The sequence below is a fragment of the Neofelis nebulosa genome, chromosome 2, assembly GCF_028018385.1.
Source record: "Neofelis nebulosa isolate mNeoNeb1 chromosome 2, mNeoNeb1.pri, whole genome shotgun sequence".
NCBI lineage: Eukaryota > Metazoa > Chordata > Mammalia > Carnivora > Felidae > Neofelis > Neofelis nebulosa.
Window position 1 is genome coordinate 189,012,683 of NC_080783.1, and position 18,979 is coordinate 189,031,661.

Genomic DNA, 18,979 nt, shown 5'->3' on the forward strand with positions numbered 1-18,979 from the left:
TCAACCCCTTTTCCAAGGTGGGAGCTTTCCACTCCAGTTTTGCTAGACCCCTGCCACACTGCCCAGCATGGTGACCACAGTGTAGACAACCCCAGTGCCTACGTTTAAGTGGTGTGAAAGGCAAGAGAGTTCATTCCAAGAATCTCTTTTGCAAAATAACATACACCTTGTCCTCTATCTCTAACAGACTCTGGCCCAAGAACATAGTTCCTCTTCCTAGAAAGCCCCTTCCACCCTTATCTCCTGGCTAATTCCAACCAATCCATCAATACTTACCACAAATGTTACCTCTTCCTTTCACACCTCCCCCTGCCCGCACCCTCTTCCCCCAACCCCCTGCCCACTCCAGCATCTTGTACATAGCATTCATGCAACAGGTCTTTCTTGAGCACTTACTAGGTACTAGATACCTCTTCTAGGTGTGGGGACATAGCAGTAAAACAAAGCAAAACGACTGAATTTCCTGCCCCCCTAAGGGCTCACATTCTAATACCACACTGAATCGAAATGTGCCTATCTCCTGTCACAAGCAAGGGCCACATCCTACTCATCTTGCGGCTCCTGTGCCCAGGACAGAGCCTGACCTAGAATGCAGGTGTCAAGTGTAACAATTCAGTTTAATGGCCCATCAAAAGAACGTCAGCTTAGGATCCCAGCAGCTCATCCTCCTTACTCTCTAATTCCACCTTGTCTAGTTAAAGATCTCTCCTCTGCTAGGTCAGTCCTTCCTTCCCTTTGCTCCCTGAACCCGGTTTACCTAGCTACAGAGAGTTGCAAATATCTGTACTGTAGGGCCCTTACACCAGCTCCCTTGGACCCTAATACACTGAAATGGCACTTTTAACCAGGTTCTCTTCTGTCATAGAATTCAGCTCCGAGCTACCTCTCTCTGCCACTGCCAGGAGGTGAATCATCCCTGCCCATGAGCCAAGAGAGAAAAAGTAGGAATGGGATAGCATAGAAACTGCCTCTTGAAAGCAACACTATGGAACTCCCTTTACCTCCTGAACATTATGCTCAGTGGGATCTTTCTATGTTGGGCTAGGTCCTTTCAAGATAAGCATTTTCCAAGGCATGTTATTGTTTACAAATTACCTTCCTATCCATTCTCGTATTTGACCCTCTCAACAGTGTTATGAAGTACATACGTATTATTATCCCCATTTTACAGAGGAGAAAACTGGGGCTATGAAAGGGGAAGAAAATTTCTCAAGACCTCTGTTGTTTATAAAATGACCCCAGATTGAAACAAAGATTTTTGAGTAAATTATTCCCAATTCCTCATGATCAAGACACATTCTACCAAATGGTCTCCCATCCAAAACTATCCCAAGTTAGTGACCCTTTTCCCACAGGTTCTAGAACCAACCAAACTGAACCTACTGGGAATATCCTTGGAATAACTAGTGCTTGTAGCCCTGAGGCTTTACCGTCTTTGCCCAGCAGCTGGAGCCTGAGGGGGGAACTGCTACAACTGCTTGCAGATCTGAGGCGTCACCTAGTCACAGCCACAGTTGGGGTCTGGTCCCCGCTAGCCTCTGTCAAGGGCCAGTCTTCCCAGCTGAAGCTAAAGCGTGAGGAGACAGTCTGTTATTACAACCATTTAAAAACAACACGTGTACAAAAACAAAAAAAAAAAACCAAACAAACCACTTTATTTACAGTTGAAAACTTAAGCAGAAAATCTTGGGTTCTGAATCTGTGACACTTCCAAGGTCTCTTGATCAAAAAGGGAGCAGCAGCAGGCAGGGAAGCAAACACAGGGGCCAATCCAGATTATCTTACTCAAGAGTGTCACCCAGAGCAAGGGAAGGCCTACAATGGCAGAGACATGGAAGTCTGTTAGGGATGGAAGAGATAAGCAGCTCAGAGGCACTGGAAGGGGACTTTCATGAGAGACAACACCCCCGGCTCTTCTCTACACTCCTAATCTTCTTTTCCCAAAAGAGCAGAACTGGTCTCTTGCCCTAGGTCAGACCTTTGGTTTCCCAGGGTAAAGTTGAGAGGTATATTACAGAAGAACCAAGAATAAAGAAACATTTATGGCCACACATATCATCGCATTTATTTACCCTTCAGAACCTCTGTGCAGTATATATTGCCTGTAGTTAAGTAAAGGAGAAAACTAGAGTCCCAAGGGGTTTAATGGTTTGACAGTGATGGGGCTTCCTGGTCTACTTGGCTCCAAAGTCTGTGTACTTTTTGCCAGACCTTGACAGCTCTCCGTGGAACTCTAGAACAAAGAGAAATCCTTCCTCCTTGCAGGTTTTGGTCCCAGGGTTATAGAGAAAGTAAAGTCACACCCTCTGTTTATGGCCTTGGAGTTAGCTTTACTAAAAGAACAGAATGAGTACACTCAGAAACTATGATCTCCCTCTCCCTAAACATAGCCACACCCCTTTTCCTCCAGGGGACAGTGAGTCCTGGTGTCATACTGCAGGCTCAGACAGAAGTGTAACCCTGGGCCCCCAAGCAGAATGCACAAAACTGCATAAATATGCTTTGTAAGTTCCATGGTGCTCCAGGATCTAAGCTGTATTGTAGACCAGGCACTGTGCTTGTTAGTCAGCATGGTCTCTGCCTCAAGGAGTTCTGTCTAGAGAAAACAAAGTGAACACATTTGTGATATGCTGCAATAAATGCTGTGTAGAGAGATGAATCAAGTGCTGTGGGAGCACCGAGGAAGGCGCCATTGCCTGGGCCTAGACCTGGGAGGAGATGGAGTAACCAGGGAGTGACTGACACACTGATATCAGCCACATGTTCCTCGGAGCAGCTGAGAGGAAGGAGGATTTGTTAAAACTATGCATATACAGTATATATTTCTCTTATAAGATACATGCTCAATATAGAAATTTCAAGCATATACACAACAGTAGGAGCAACGGGAAGAAAGGACTCTGCTATCTCTACATTGCAGAAGTAACCATTACTAACAGTTGGCTATATGTCACAACAGTAATTTCTGAAAGAGTTACTCAAATGTACTAAATCTTGACTTTGTCACTTAATGTACCCTAGAAATCTGCCAACACATACACATCTACCTTTAAGGCTATGTAGTATTTTGCTGATGTGGTGTACCTCAATGTGTGAGACCTGATTACGAGGCTGGGAGCTCTGCCTTTGTACTGGATCGAACTGGAATAGAGCCATTTTCCCCTCCCCTCCCTTTTTTAGCTGGCAGGGCATCTGTCTTTCAGGGCAGGGAACAAACAGTGTCACAAACCCAGCAGGCATGCAAATATTTGCTGCCAAATCTCTGGAGCTCCCTAGACCCGTATTTTCATGTGGAACCTGTTCTCTGGCCTGGACTGCTGCAGTGGACACCTCCCTGGCCTCAGCTTATCCTCCACATGGCTGCCAGAATCATCTTCAGAATAAGGAAGTTCAATCCCCAAGTCTTCCTGCTCAAAATCCTCCAGTGGCTCCTCTTGGCCTGGTTCTTTTTGGAGGGCCAGGCTCCCTTCTGAGAATCTGGGGAGTACAAAAGACTCTCACCCCCGGGGGAAAAAGGTGCATACTGTCTAAAGCCTACCTCAGGATAACATATGAATGTCTCAGACTGCACTGGTTCTCACGAGTGGCCCTGGCCTCCACCCGCCTTACCTCTTACCCTTTGCTTTTCTTTCATACCTTCCTGCTTTGGCCATATGGAATTATTAGCAGTGTCCCTTACACTTTGCCCGTGCTGTTCCCTCTGCCTGGAATGCCTTCCCATTTTAGCCACCCGAGACATTCTCTTCTTTCCTGTACTCAGCCAAAGCATCGTCTCTTCTGTAGTCTTCCCAAACCACTCCAGGCAGACACAGGCATTCTGGCTTCCCTGACTTTTTCCAGTCCGGTGCTTTACTCTACTGTAATTGTCAGTTTCCTCAAGAGACTGTGAGTTCCCTGAAGACAGGAACTGGGCTTTTCGTATTTGCAGCCTCATATGCAGCATGGGACCCATCTCAATTAAGTAGTGCTTAGTTGTGGAAGGAATGAAGGACCGGTCCGTGTGCCACCAACATGTCTTTCATAACCTTCCTCTACAGTAACACATCACATCAACAGGTAATCCCAGGAGCTGGGGGACAGTGTGTCCTAAAGCTCAGTAATTCCAACAGCACCATCACCAGTGTCCTCATAACCATCATCCACAAGTACAATTAATTTTTAACATAATCACAACTTTAATAATGCCTTATTGTAAGTTATAATAACTGTAGAATTATGTGTTGCGCTAATTATGTATTCTTTCTAAGATGCAAATGCTAAAAGATATTCATCACAGGACCACCTAAAGCAGCGTTACCCACATTTCTCTGATAAGAAGCATCTGAGGTGCTTGTTACAAACACAGCATCCAGGATCCTAACTCAAACTCACTCACTCAAACTCTCCAGGGGAGGGATCTGGGAATTAGTAGGTTTAACAAATGCCCCCGAGTGATTGGATTCTTAGGGAAATTTGGGAAACGACAGAAGAAAGCTATCTACACCTTGCTACAGGCCCCAGATTTGTGGATAACTGGAAGGGCAACAATTCAGACTAGCTGGGCTGCCAGAGCCCACAGCCACTCTCTATTCCAAGAGACGCTCTGGCTTTCAAAACAGAGGTTCCACCAGCCCTCAAGTGGTTGTAAGTAGCAAAGAACCCAGTTCAGACTAGAGCAGGCGAACCCTGAGGGCCAAGGTTCACTTATGTATACCTAACCAAATCCCTCACAAAAAGCTTTCACAGGACCCATGGAGATTAAAAAAACCATGGTTTCTGCATCTAGAGTTGTACAGAAACTTCATCCTCACCAAAACCAAAGTCAGGACCCTAAGGCAAAACACAGAAGTTCTAGAAGGAAGTGCTTCCTAGGGAAGTACTGCTGATTAAATCACTGTACCTGTCTTCTATCTCCGTCCCATCTTCTTTTATTTCCAGTGCATAGGCACAAGGCCCCACATGCATGATTAGGTGATACTTTGATTTGAAGGCAGTAGATTCCTGCTGGACCAGGGCCACCAAGAGAGGATCTCCTGGGTCTTTTCTGACTGCAATATGGTGGCTTCTCAATGAGAAAGCAGGCTGTTATTCCACTATCGCCTTGCCACTCAAAGTCAGCATCAGCATCTCCCAAGTGCTAGTTAGAAATGCAAAATCTCTGGCCCCATCTAGACCCACTGAACCAGAACCAGCATTTTAACAAGATCTCCTGGTGATTTGTAAGTGCAGTAAAGTTTGAGAAGTACTGTTCAACAGGGCTTGAAAACAGCCTCTGTATTGGCTGTCAACCATTATCCTGCCCAAACAACCTGGGAGAGCTGAAACACTCCCATGGGAATTAGAGATGCTTATAACTTTAACAGCTAGGAAGGTAAATAATGGGATGATACTCCCATACACCCTGGGGAATTAATCTCTACTTTTCCTTACTTTCTTCCACATCACATTACTTAGAAACCCAAAGCACCTAGATTCCCTAACACCTTAAAACTCATGATAAGGATTTTTGGTAAAGTTAAATGAGATCATTCAAGTTCTCAGCTCAATATCTGAGCACAAGAAGAATAAATTAATGATAGAAGATGTAATAAATGATAACTGCTATTATTATATTGCCCCTAAGTATTAGCTATGAAAGATTCAATTCTGAGCAAGTCAGGGGTAGGAGACTGAATTGGAGGTACTATATTTAAATTTAATTAAAATTAAATAAAATAAAAAATTCAGCCCTTCAGTCACGTCAGCCACATTTCAAGTGCTCAACTGTCACATGTGGCTGGAAGCTGCATGATGGACAGCACAAACACAGAACATTTCCACCACCACAGAGAGGACTTTCTATTGGACAGTTCTGGTCTAGAAGCCTCTGGAACATCAAATGGCCCCTGTGGGATCTGCTCTGCTTGGGTTGCAGGCTGGGAAGAGAGGCTTCCATGGGGGCAAAGGTTTACATGCCCTTTGTTATTAAGGGATGAGGAGGGGAGGGTTGTGAGCACCACCCTCAGAAATCAAACCCCCAACAAGGACTGCCACTAACTTTCTGTAAGGGACTCAGAAAAACACAGAAAAAAGGCCCCAAACAAAAAATTTCTAAACTTTATTCTTTTTTTTTTTTTTAATGTTTTATTTATTTTTGAGACAGACAGGGATGAGCAGGGGAGGGGCAGAGAGAGAGAGAGAGAGGGAGGGAGGGAGGGAGACACAGAATCTGAAGCAGGCTCCAGGCTCTGAGCTGTGAGCACAGAGCCCAATGGGAGTCTTGAACTCACAGACTGTGAGATCATGACCTGAGCTGAAGTCAGACACTTAACCGACTGAGCCACCCAGGCACCCCTAAACTTTATTCTTTTCATCTCTGTCCTCCAGTAGTGATCAGTGGTCAATCCTTAAAAGGAAAAGGACCTGGTAGCTTAGCTTAGGTTCAGCAAAGAAATAAGTGGGATTAGGAGGGAAATGCCAGCCACTACTGAAGGGGGACACCAGGTTGAGAGCTAGGGACCTCTAGTACTGATAGGAGAGACAGCTCAGGGTGTCGCCTGTGCCTGAGAAGGGACCATCTGGCTGGACAAGAGAGAGGACCACGTGCAGCTTCTAAAACACACTGGTGCACGCCTGCCAGCATTTGCTAACACCAGTTCCCTGCCTAAAATGCCTGACATTCTCCCTCTCTATTAACTTATGTAGTAAATTTTTAATAAATGCCTGCAAGTGCCAGATGCTATGAACACAAATTAAGTCACATAAAGAGGTATGTACAGTCATTAAAATGGTCTGACATTTGACTACATCTCCATTCAGGAAAAAAAAGGCAGAGAAAAGAAAAATAAATTCTAGATAATTTAACTATATAAATAAAATCATAGAAATATTAGAAAAAATACAAAAGACATTATGATTTGAGATACTAAGGACCTTCTTAAATAAGACACAACCACAAAAGCCATAAGAGAAAAGACTGATAATTTTGACCCCATCAAAATTTAGAACTTCTGTTTAACAAAGATGATCACCAAAGTTAAAATAAGCAACACAATGTTAGTTTTTTGCTTAAAATACATTCTGGACAGAAGAGTCACGACATATAAAATAAAGAACAAAGACTCAGAATTTGTAACTATTCAAATCCTAAGAAAAGGGTAAAAAAAGCTATATGCTACAAACATAGTATATTGTCAGGTTTTCTTTTTTTAAGTTTATTTAGAGAGAGCGAGCGAGCAGGAGAGGAGCAGAGAAAGAGAATCCCAAGCAGGTTCCACACTCACGAAGTGTGAGATTATGACCTGAACCAAAATCAAGAGTTGGACGCTTAACCGGCTAAGCCACCCAGGTGCCCATTTTTAATTTTATTTTTATTATTATTTTTTAATGTTTTATTTATTCTTGAGAGAAAGAGAGACAGAGCATGAATGAGGGAAGGGCACAGCGAGAGAGGGAGACACAGAATCCGAAGCAGATTCCAAGCTCTGAGCTCTCAGCACAGCCTGACATGGGGCTTGAACTCACAAGCCTTGTGATCATGACCCGAGCTGAAGTCGGACGCCTAACTGACTGAGCCACCCAGGTGCCCCTAACTTTTTTAATGTTTATTTATTTACTGTTTTTCAGGTTGATACTTTGTAAACCGCAAAGTGGTAGGAGGAAAATGCCCTAATAACCCTTTCTCTTTAGATCCTTACAATGAGCCTAAGAGATAGATATTATCTCCATTTGACAGATGAGGAAACAGGCTCAGAGAAGGGAAGGGATTTCCCTAAGGTCACAGAGAGAGGAAATGGGCTCAATCCCCAAGTTTTCAAGTCTAAAGTTCTTTCCCCTAGACGGTGCTGACTTCACTAGGGACTCCTAACCAGGAGGAGAAAGACACACGTACCTGATCAGTCTCGCTCTGGACTACATCTCCCCACACTGTGAGATCACCACAGGTAGCTTGGGCTTATTGTTGGGGCCTGTGGGAACATTCTAGGAGAGAAAGCGTGGTGGAGATTCATCGACTTACACATGCACTTACACATAAACATTTACTGACGCCTGCCAGCCCCTGTACTAAGGACCGAGGACTCAGAGACTGAAATGGTAACCGTCCATGCATGTCCTAGCAGAAGGGTATAGATAATCCAGATCAAAAAGAAAATGTACAACATTTTAAAAAAATAGCAAACCTATGACATATAACAGTGTAATAAGTTATAAGAGGGAGTTTATACAACAGGGCAGAGGAAGCAACTAAAGTGCTGCTTAAACAGGTCAGGGAAGGATTCACACAAGAGAGGACATTCGAGCTGGGCCTAGAAGGACAAATGGGATCCCACCAGGAGGAAAAGAAAGAAAAAGAGCATTCCAGTGGCAGAAAGAGCACGAGCAAACGTTCGGGGGCAGAAAGCAACAAGAGGCAGGAATGTGTATGGCATATTTAGAGAAGAGCTAGTGGCCTAACGTGAGTAGAACATGGAGGCAGCAGTGGCAGAAGAGGCTGTGGAGAGATAGCGGGGACCAGGTCATGAAGGATCTTGAATTCAATGCTGAGTAGGACTTTATCAAGTGGTGAAGGGGCCACCAGAGGCCGAACCTCAGTGTCCACTAGAGGCAAACTTACAGGCCAAGATAACAGAGGTGGGGGTCCTTTACTCCTGTACTCCCTCCCCCTTCCTGAGGAAGCCCATGCAACTGGAGGCAGTAAACACTGGACCTAACACACTGGAGCCATCTCCTGGCTCTCCAGCCCCTCCACACTAGTCAGGTGCTACCGGACCAGAATGGGCGAGAGAGGAAATCAAAATAGGACTCACCTCAATCTTTCGCATCACTAGAAGTCCATCGATGATTTTTCCTGTGGGAAGAGTATGAGCTGGACTTTATTACTCTCATTTGCAGAGTATTTTCCAGCTTGCAATGTCCACTCTTATCTATCATCTCATTTGATCTTCATACGACCATCTGAAAATTGGGACTTGATGGAAGTGAAATGATTTGCCCAAGGTGACACTTCATAAGGAGCAGAGTACTAGGTCTGAGCGACTGCAAAGCCCCACTGTACCACGCTGCCTCTGTAGGACATTTCTCAAGTGATACCATCCGGGTCCACCCCAGACATACGTATCACCCAAGTGGTTGCATTCGACATCACACAGCCCTCTGCTCTTCCCTCTAGCTCTCTCCACCTCCCATCACTTCCGCCTTCCCTGCTACTGCCAGAGCAGTTACACCAGGTGGGCACTCTCGGTACTGGAGTCTGGGGGCTGGCTCCTTTGGACGTCCCACTCTGGGTGAATGGGGCCTGGACTCCAGGACAGGAATAGGACTCACCAAATACTACGTGCTTCCCATCCAGCCAATCACATTTAGAGCAGGTGATGAAGAACTGGCAGCCATTTGTACTGGGACCACTGTTTGCCTGACAGAAACCAAATATACCTTCAGTGAGTTTTCCTGGCCATGCTAGCCGAAGGGTGAGATTCCCCCAAAGAGCCTATAGCCCTGATTCCTTTCTTTCAGCAAACCTTACTGAATATCTACTATAAGCCAGTTCCTGAGCTAGGATCCAAGGATACCGAGATAAATAGGATACACAATATCTGCCGTCAAGGAGCCAGATTCTTGAATAAATGTACAATTCCCCTGCAGTGTGAATTTTTATTAAAGGAACAATTGTTCATGGGGCCCAATTTGCTGTATTTAATCCAATACTGGTTAGAACTGGATTACAGTTATAAATTAGATACCAGTGAGAAAAAGCCTGTTGCCTATGCCATAAACTGAATAGCTTTGTACTGCATCATAACAATGGTAATAAAGAAGTTTAAGAAAGTGCGAGAAGTTGCTACACTAGTGCTGTGCTAGGAAAAAAAGACTACATGTAATCAATGATGTTTGCTTTTTACAGCTACACCCAATCTTTTATTATTGAATTTTACAGGAAGAAGTATTTTTTTTTAATTGAGAATCTGAGAGTCTCCTCCCCTGAAATTCTTTCTATATCTTTACATTTCATAATGCACTGTAAAAGAACAGGCAAGTATTACAATGCAAAGTAATGCTTTGTAAAGCGAAATTTAATTTTCATAGGAAGTGTACTTTCATACTTTACATGTTGATACTACTAAACTGCCTTTAATATGCTAAATTCAGATTTCTGTACATTAACAAATCCAAGTTACCTTTTAAAAGCACTGCCCTACTACCTCTGTGCACCTTTTATTGCATACTTCCCTTATTTTGGAAAAAAGGAGTGGAAAATGGGAAACTGAAAGTACTATTAACAGCATAGGTCTCCTAAAATTAATATGACTACAGCAGCACTGGAAATGATTAGATAGGTCACTAGCAGTAATTGGATGCTTAATGGATTTAAATTGGTTAAATTGGTTGATTCTGTGTTCAACCGTGCAAGAATAAAAATGTGTATGAAATACATTAAAGACACTGTCCAGGGGTACATTCTCATGGGGGATTTTATATTATACTTAGAAATTCCCCATGTGAGCGCTACCTGAGCGGCTCAGTCGGCTGAGGGTGCCTGAGTCAGCAGCAGCAGGAGGGTGCTATGGAACAGGGGCTAGACATCCCAGACTCCCAGTTCTTTCCTTTCAATCAAGCTTTCCACCAATCAACCTACCTAAGTAGCTGCTTGCTGTATAAATATTTATTAGCAAACAGGCAGGAAAACAGTCCCATATGTTTTTATAGCTCAGGGGACACGCTCTGCCCTTAGCCACTCATTTATTCATTCTTTTAGGCAGCATGGCTTACTACTTTTGAGAAGAAGCTCTGGAGCCAGGTGATGACGTAGCTGGAATCCCAGTTCCACCACTGAACGTGTGACCTCAGATTAGTCACATAATCTCCCTGTGCTCCGGTATCCTCATTTGTACCCATTTCAAAGGGATGTTGAGAGGATTAAAACAAATTAATGCAAATAAGGTGCTTGTTGAGTAACTGTCCAATAAACGGTAGCCATCATTCTGATTATCTTTCAGTCATTCATGTTTATTGGTATCTACTCAGCACCTTTCAGTATCAGGTAGCAAGTAAGGCTTGGAGATCAATGAGGCCCTGTCCCTGCCCTTGAGGAACTCATGATTTAGAGGATGGAAACAAAAACAAGGACATTACACGGTACGTGAAAGGACAGCACAACTTCACAAGTGTCAGCCTGAAGGGAGTAGAGACCAATGTTTCCTTCCAGTTTTCTGAGTCCTCCATAGATGCTAACAGGTGGCATGCACCTAGAGGGTTCTAGTCCTCCTGGCAAAGATCCAAGCCCACCTAAACTACTCCTGCAGCATTAACCTGCACTTGCCTGGCCTGGCTGTCTGAAAAAAGGGACTTGCACACTGTTTGCTAGGCTTAGTGTTGCCCAGTTCTCATGGCAGCCTCCTTCCTGGCTTCTCTGCCCCCAGCTCTCCATTCCCATCTGCCACTCACACTGCAGCCAGGGTCTTCATTCTAAATCACAAAGTTGATCAACCCTGCTCAAAAAAACGTACACCTCTCCATAACCAGTGAACTCAAGTCCACACACTTCATCCTTATTCTGGCATTTAAAGCCCTTTAGGAGCTAGACCCACCAGTCTCTTCAGTGGTCTCTACTGGCCCTTCCCCCTCCCCATGCACATCCTATGTTCTCATCACCTTCCTCACCTTTGGTCCCTTGACTATGCCACCCTGCCATTTCATGGTCACACAGCTTTGCCTAGGCTATTTGCTCAACTTGAAATGCCATCTGGAATAGAGCTCCTTCCAGAACTCAAAAGCTCTCCCATCTATGAAGCTGTGCCTGACCCCTCAAAGTAATTACTCTCATTCTGTGGGGCCCTCACAGTACTTTTACATACCCTAAGGTGCCCTCATCTTAATACACAGTGGCATGAATTACACTATACTGGACTTGTCATTTTGCATGTGTGATTCCCCCATTAGATGTTAAGTGTCACAAGGGCAGGGATCAGGTCTGTATCCTTGTACCCTACCCTGACATGATACAAAGTGGGTGCCGGTAAACCTTCACTTGATAAAGGCCCGTGTAGATAAGTGGAAGGGGAGGCAAGAAGGACAGAAAGTGTGCCTGTAAATATTGGGTCTGGGAGAGAGAGTGCCAGGGAAATGGGTGATGAGGGGAGGCAGGGAGGAGATTGGAGAGTGAGAGGGAGGGAAGGTGAGACGGGTAAGAAAAAATGAGGGCAGAGTGAATACGGAGAAGAAGGGGGAGCGATCAGGAGTGGGTAGATGAGGGGGTTAAGTGGGGCAGATAGGGAGCTGAGAAAGGCAAGTGAGATGTGGGAGAGGGGGGTCTAAGCAGGAAGGGGTGCCAGGCCGAGGGAGCGAGAGTGGTCAGCGAGCCCAGAGGAGAACCAGCCAGGAGGCAGCATGAGTGGGAAGTCATCTCGGGACGCCAGGGTGGAGCGCCAAGTGCATGGGCGCCAGGTCCCGACAGCACAGCTGGCTGCACTCCGAGCGGCAGGGCTGAAGGCTGAGCCGCACACCCTCGCTCGAACGAGGTAAGAAAACACACATCAGAGTTTCAGTTTTGCCCGCCCCCCCCCCCCCCCAAACTTCCAATGCTGAGGGCCCAGCCCAACCAAGTCAAAGCCGACTGAGGAAGGAGGTAGGTGTGGCAGAGCTGAGTCCTGGGACAAGCGAGACAAGTAAAGAATGAGCTTCCATCCCAAGAGATGGCACCGTGCCTCAAGGGGCGCCCATAGACCCGCTAGCTACAAATCTAACCCAAAACCTTGACTGGCTCTCACTTACCATGGAAAGCAGGCCTGGAGCGGAGTGCCTAAGTTTAAAATTTTCATCTGCAAATGGCCCCCGGTAAATACTGGCGACTCCAGTACCATCTCCCTGAGCAGAGAGAAAGGACGTGTTAGCAAGTGTTGAGTGTTGGACTTCCCCTCCTTGGGCCCCCTGGAGGAATGCTGCTGTACCGTAGCCAACTTTTCAAGGTGCACTCTTACTCCTGAGGGTCACTTTGGGAGCCATACCTCTCTGACCCTGTCTTATAATCAAAGCCGGCCCTGTCCCAGGCACCTGCAGCTCACAGACTGGCCGGGGCATCTCACAGATTGGGTAAAACAGGTCACAGCTGGGCCTCTAGAAAGCTCAGTTAAGACAAGGCAGAGTAGGGAACAATAGTATAGTGATCCCATACATAATCCTTGCCACTCCCAAAGACTCTCATGCCTGTTATCAAATAAAATTACCCACTTAAGTGCCACTATCCCTGCTCCCCAAAACTGCAGGTTGATGGGCTCCTGGAAGCCTAGTCTGTATGGACACCACCCTCTTGACCAAAGTTGATTGATCCAAGAGAGCATGCCTAACTAATGCAGGGCCAACTAAAGTTCCTTCTCTGGGAATCATGAAGGACTGATGCTCTCTTTGATGTTGAATGTGTATCATGTAAACCTGGAAGCCAGCAGTGACCATGCTCTGCAAGGTGGACTGGAGAAGAGAAAGAGAAGGCAATACACAGGTGTGGAGAGCACGAGAGAAACAGAGATAAAGGACTGCCTTGGTCCTATGTGGCTTTCCAGTTCTTAGTTCTGTTTCTTCTTAAACTAGCTTAAACCAGCTTTATTTTCATTATCTCTTTGCTCTTCCAGTAACCGTGTGGAATAAGCGCTATCATCTTCCTCATTTTTCAAGTGAGCCAACTTATGTCAGGGTAATAAAGCAACTTGACCACAGCCATATTTGCAGTACCTTAAACAGAATCCCTGGGGTCTAAAGCTAATAATGAGAAGGTGCCTGCCAAAACCCAATCTCTTCCAGCCAAAGAATATTGGGTGAATGGTAGAGAGGGAAAGCACCGGCCTAGGGCAGAATCAAAGGGCCCTTATTGGGAAAAAGATTATCAAAGGGTATTAACATAAGCCAAGGAAGGAAGAATCAAAATCAAAATCAAACCTTTATTTGACTAAAAATTATCAATAAAACTAAGCTCTGTATGGTGGAAAGGCCTGGATGTGAGTTCCAGGTCCATCATTTATAAGCTGGGAGAGTCACTTCCCATTGCTGAGCTTCAGTTTCCTCAACTATCAAGTGAAGATGAAATCACCTGCTCTTTACAGCGTTGCCATGGAGATCGAATTAAACAGTGTCTGAGAAAAGACCTTGCAATTGATACACAATTATATAAATGTGAGCTATTATATCTTTAACTCCACATAAATACCTACATATATACAGAAGGAAGAGAAAAACAAGTTCATTTCCAATTTCCCAACAAACCTGGGGGACAGATCAGTTACCACATCGTTCTCTATAATTACACTATCGGTTGCTCTCCAGGAGCCAGAGTAGGGAAAATGACAAAATTAATTTTCAGAGAAAATAATAGAAAGCAACTTAAATCTTTTTACCACAGTGGACTGATCAAATAACTTATCTATTCATAATGGAGTATTAGGTAGCTATTATAAAGAATGACTTAATGACAAGGGAAAATGTAGACAATTATTAAGTATAAAAAATTAAAATATATACGTGATCTTAAGTCTGTTAAGAATTATATTTGACACACATACACGTGCAATGATGAGACTGGCAAATGTAAACTAAAATGCCAAGAATATATTCCTTGAGAAGTGAGATTCCTTGAGAGATAATTTTGCAATCAGAAAAAAAATTATTAAAACAAAGAAACACATATTCTTGGTCCCACTTTAGAAGGTCTCAATACCTACTTATTCTGCTTCTTGCTCATTCTATTTTTTCTTTCCTAAGAGTGGCTCTGAACAATTGTTTCTTGCTGACACAGCCTCTGGCTGACCAACTGTACTGTCTGATTCTAGAGCTATCAGCAAACGACTAGATGTGCCTGGTAATGATGCAAGAAGTTGGTCCTGGCCCTCTTAAGACAACATGGCAACACAGGAGCCTAGGGAAGAAAGAAAAGAAGGCAGAGAATAGATTGTTAGCCCTTCTTACCAGCTAACAAAAAAGTATACGGTCACTCAAGCCCTACTACCATCAGTTATGGCCAGGGATTGCAAACTTAAATGCCTACAGAGACAACTGACATAAATAAGGAAAGCAGGCGGTAGTGGCTGTGGTGAAATGGCAAGGACACATGCTATTTAAAGGGAGCAGTTACGTGATTCCAAACAATTGTTGCTATGTGAGAAACACAGGCCTAATGCACCTCTATTTTCCCTTCTTTAGAGAGAAAACTCTGGAATTTTCTGGTGAAATTTCCCAGTTTTACAACATCACACACATGAAACAAAGCATATCTGAAAGCCTGATTTGGCCTAAAATCTGCCCCTTTGTAACCTTCCCTAGATAGGAAAGAGACAGGTCTTCAAAAACTCCTAAGAATTAGGGACACCTAGGTGGCTCAGTCGGTTAAGCATCGACTTCAGCTCAGGTCATGATTTCACGGCATGAGTTCAAGCCCTGCATCAGACTCTGTGCTAACAGCTCAGAGCCTGGAGCCTGCTTCAGATTCTGTGCCTCCCTCTCTCCCTGCCCCTCCCTGCTTGCACTCTGTCTCTCTTTCTCTCTCAAAAATAAATAAAACATTTTAAAAAGTTAAAAACAAAACAAAAAAACTCCTAAGAGTTAAATAAATATACCTATGAAGGAGAAAGAATGTCTTCCAGATCCAAGAAAATCCCAACATGACTAACCAAATGATATAAATAAGAAAGACCATGCACACAAGAGGTTGGCCAAGGACAAAAGTAGGTTTAAGAAGAAAAGATATGGTTTATTCAACACCTGCCAAGGTCAGAAGAAGGAAATGAGACTTGGTATGAGAGACACAGATAGTCTAGTCAAAAGAAAGACATGCTTCGCAGTGAAAAACTATTCCACCAGGCTCTCCTAGAAAACAGAGGAAATACCCCTCCAGAACAATCTACCTCTGATGCTCTAATTCTTTGTCCACTAATCAGTTTCTGATGAAAAACTCAGCTTTCCAGGCATTGTGATATGAGGAATGGAAGAGAAATGGGGCATAAGAATTTAGCTCACTGGAAAAGGACTTACTGCCATTTAGAAATTAACAAAAAAAAATTTCATCTGATATCTATCGAAGTTTCATGTGACTAACTAGTTTGTGTCTCTCATGAATCATCTGTAGGTGTGCTGGAAAAGTTCAGTTTCTGGCCCTAAAAGGCTAAGATTTGGAAGTCAGTGACTCAATCAAAATGCTGATGTCTATCATCTAATTGTTAAAGAGTAGTAGCCAACAACCCTAAAGGACATTCCTATCACCCCCTCCTCCTTCAAACTTGGCTACTGTTTTCAAGCCTTAAGACTGGGCCCTGTAGTAAAAACAGCAGTAGCAGCAATAACAAAAAACAATATTCCTATAGGTCTTTGATAGCAAAGGAATAGTACTTACATTAACAAAATCCCCACCCTGAATCATGAAATCCTTTATGACCCTGAAACAGAGAATTAAGGATCCTGAGAGAAGGCTCTGCGGTTTAGAAAAACATTGACTTAGTCATTATACTTTAGATTAACATTGATTTAAAAATAAAATGTTTATCACTTTGGCTTTTAATAAGCCTTCAAATAAGCTTTTGAGTTCACAAAACCATTCCTTCTCAAGATCTAGGAATTATCCTATGGTTTTATTTTCCTCTAAAGAGACTAATCCCCTAAGGAAGTAATTCTAAAAGCCTGTAGGGTTGGCTTGCCAAGGACTTACCTGTGGAAGGTGCTCCCTTTGTATCCTATTGGAACCCCATCTTTTCTATAACCAAAAAGAAAGAGACTTGGAATGATGACAGGTAATCATAGGCCTTTCCAGTTTACCACACACTCGAGCCAAGGGACTCTCCTAAAGGTCAGGAGAACAGAGATAAAGAAGGCAAATAAACTGAAGACAGACCCATGGCGGTATTACCTATTACTGTCACCAATAATCATTCAAGGCCTGCCGGTGGTTCCCCCCAAAACCCCACTGCAGCCCTAGGACACGCTTCAGGAGCAAGCAGAGAAACCAACCACGTCTGAGACTTACCTGAATTCTCCAGTGCAGAACTGTCTGAAAGAGAAAAGAGTGAATGATTCAGTCACCATGACATCACAGCTGAGAGCGCCCCTAATATGGGAGGTGGGGGTGGGGTAACATTCGGGCCAGCAAGCCCATCAACTGGCCAGCCGACGTCCAGACACTAAGCATAAAACTAACAGCATATATTGACATGGGAACAGTAAAAACGGTGACTATTCAGACAGAGCGATACAAAGGGGACTCAGATCTCAAGGGCAGTGAGTGGACGGATAGGGGCAGGCAGACGATTCCGCAGACCGGTCCAGCTTCTGCTTGGGTTAATCTGGCAGAGCTGGAGCATCATCTTCTTACCTAAAATTTTCGGCCGTTTTAGGCACAACGTCGGCAAAGAGCTCGATCTTCATGCGGCCAACTTCCTGCAAGCGGCAGGAGACGGTCAGAATGGCCGGCCCAAGACCACCGAGGACTCAACCAGCAGGGAACAGAAGGGTCCGACCCCTCTCTCCCGCTTGCCGCTTGGTCTCTCCCACCTCCGCCTGCATAGTCTATCCTCGCGTGGCGCCCATTCCCTCCCCCATAGGGGCGCTCAAATGTGAAAGACTCCTCCTCTCCCTCCCTCGCCCCCGCCCCGCAGGTCGGTAGGTTCTGGTCCAAGTAATGCTATCTGGCTTCTCGAGTACGCTTTCCCTGGGTGGGTGAGATCTTCCTGGCTGGTCCCGTGCAGTGTCCCTTGGGCGCGGCGGCTGCCTGGACCTCACCTGGCCGCCAATGCTGACATCAAAGAACACCACAGGATTGACAGGGCTTGAATTTGCCACCGCCATGGCTGCGACCCGGAAGCAGAAGTCGGGGGCGCCGGGTTCCGGTGAACCTGTTCCCCGCTCCCCCAGTTTACTCTCCGGCGCAGGCGCGGAACCAACCAACCTAGGCCGGGTCCCGCCCCCGGAAGCCCCGCCCTGCGACCCCCTTGCAGAGCGCTCTCTGAGTCTCTCGACGAAACTGGGCGTTGCGGTGGTGGCTTCGGCCAGGAGTGGCTTCGGCCAGGACTTCTAAACCGCTATACGTGGTGTTTCTTACCCCCGCCTATAAGTCAGTGCGCCCTACGAAGACAGGAATCTGTTTGTCCTCAGCGCTTAGAACAGCCTGACATAGGTACCCCTTCTTTTAAGTCCGGACACCAGTTGGGGCACAAGTTTCCGCTTTTGTCACCTACAATTCATTCCTGCAGAGCAGCTAGAGCTTTTTTTTTTTTTTTCTTTTTTTTTTTTTTTTCAGCTGGAGCTTTTAAAATTAATCTGCTTATAAATCATTCCTGGCTTCCCATGTTTAGAATAAAATCCAATTCCTTACATACAAGGGCCTAGATTACATTATCTGGCCCCGCATACCTGGAGCCAGATAGGTATGATACTCAGGCCTTTCTGTCCCTCGAGGTCACGGAGATCGATACTGTAGAGACCTGGTAATGTTAACTGTCTTTAATACCCTTCTAGGTCTTAATGGAGGTAGGAAGTGCTCCTTATACTTCAGGTCTCAGCTCAAATGTCACTCAGAAGGGAACACTGGCACTCAGTCTAAAGTAGCCCACTCTTTCAGATGCATCACTGGTTTATTTCCTCATGCCAAATTTGTCTGTCTTTGACAGACTATAGGTGAGCTACAGTGCCTACTATTGACTAGCCCATAGCAGGAATTCAGTAAATAGATTTGATGAATTGAGTGAAAGAAGGTGACCTTGGGCAAGGTTTGGAGCCAGAGCATGTATCTGATATAGCTATTATGTCTTATATCCTTTGATCATCCTTTCTAGGTCAGTGGTCTGAGGAAGCAAAGGTTACATGTAAAAATTCAATGTCTCAACTTATATCTTTTCTTAATTTTTGGTTACTTTTCCTTTCCCTTTGGTCTCCTTCTCTATCTCCAATTGAAGAGGAGGAGAATAAGGAGGGAAAGGGGCAGGAAGGGAAGAAGGAACAGGAATCACCCTTCAGTATACTTTATGCTATTTTAAAATAATTTTTTTAATTGGTA

At 44.7% G+C, this 18,979-nt stretch overlaps 1 protein-coding gene across 3 annotated transcripts; it reads right to left on the minus strand.

Moving 5' to 3' along the window:
- Nucleotides 1-1,636: 1,636 nt before the first annotated feature.
- PPIH (peptidylprolyl isomerase H) lies at nt 1,637-17,845 on the minus strand. Of its 3 annotated transcripts, none has more exons than XM_058717800.1 (10): nt 17,707-17,845; nt 17,300-17,364; nt 16,955-16,978; nt 16,640-16,684; nt 16,328-16,370; nt 12,727-12,819; nt 9,283-9,370; nt 8,766-8,806; nt 7,850-7,938; nt 1,637-1,839 (listed from the first exon to the last, which is right to left on the minus strand). In XM_058717800.1, the coding sequence occupies exons 1-9, from the start codon at nt 17,770-17,772 to the stop codon at nt 7,870-7,872; spliced, it is 534 nt and encodes a 177-aa protein (XP_058573783.1). In that variant the 5' UTR covers nt 17,773-17,845; the 3' UTR covers nt 1,637-1,839; nt 7,850-7,869. The 3 variants fall into 3 exon arrangements, with proteins under 3 accessions (XP_058573783.1, XP_058573782.1, XP_058573784.1); XM_058717799.1 differs by having other exon boundaries at nt 1,637-1,815; nt 17,707-17,844; XM_058717801.1 differs by lacking the exon at nt 7,850-7,938 and having other exon boundaries at nt 1,637-1,815.
- Between the last annotated feature and the right edge of the window lie 1,134 nt (nt 17,846-18,979).

Bases quoted from the DNA above. Each gene is read 5' to 3' on its own strand.
- PPIH (XM_058717800.1), bottom strand. From the start codon at position 17,772: ATGGCGGTGGCAAATTCAAGCCCTGTCAATCCTGTGGTGTTCTTTGAT. The intron at 12,820-16,327 runs GTAAGTACTATT...CTCTCTGCTCAG, and splicing joins AGGGTGGGGATTTTGTTAAT to GGAGATGGTACTGGAGTCGC. The intron at 9,371-12,726 runs GTAAGTGAGAGC...GGTTTCTGTCAG, and splicing joins CTCCAGGCCTGCTTTCCATG to GCAAACAGTGGTCCCAGTAC.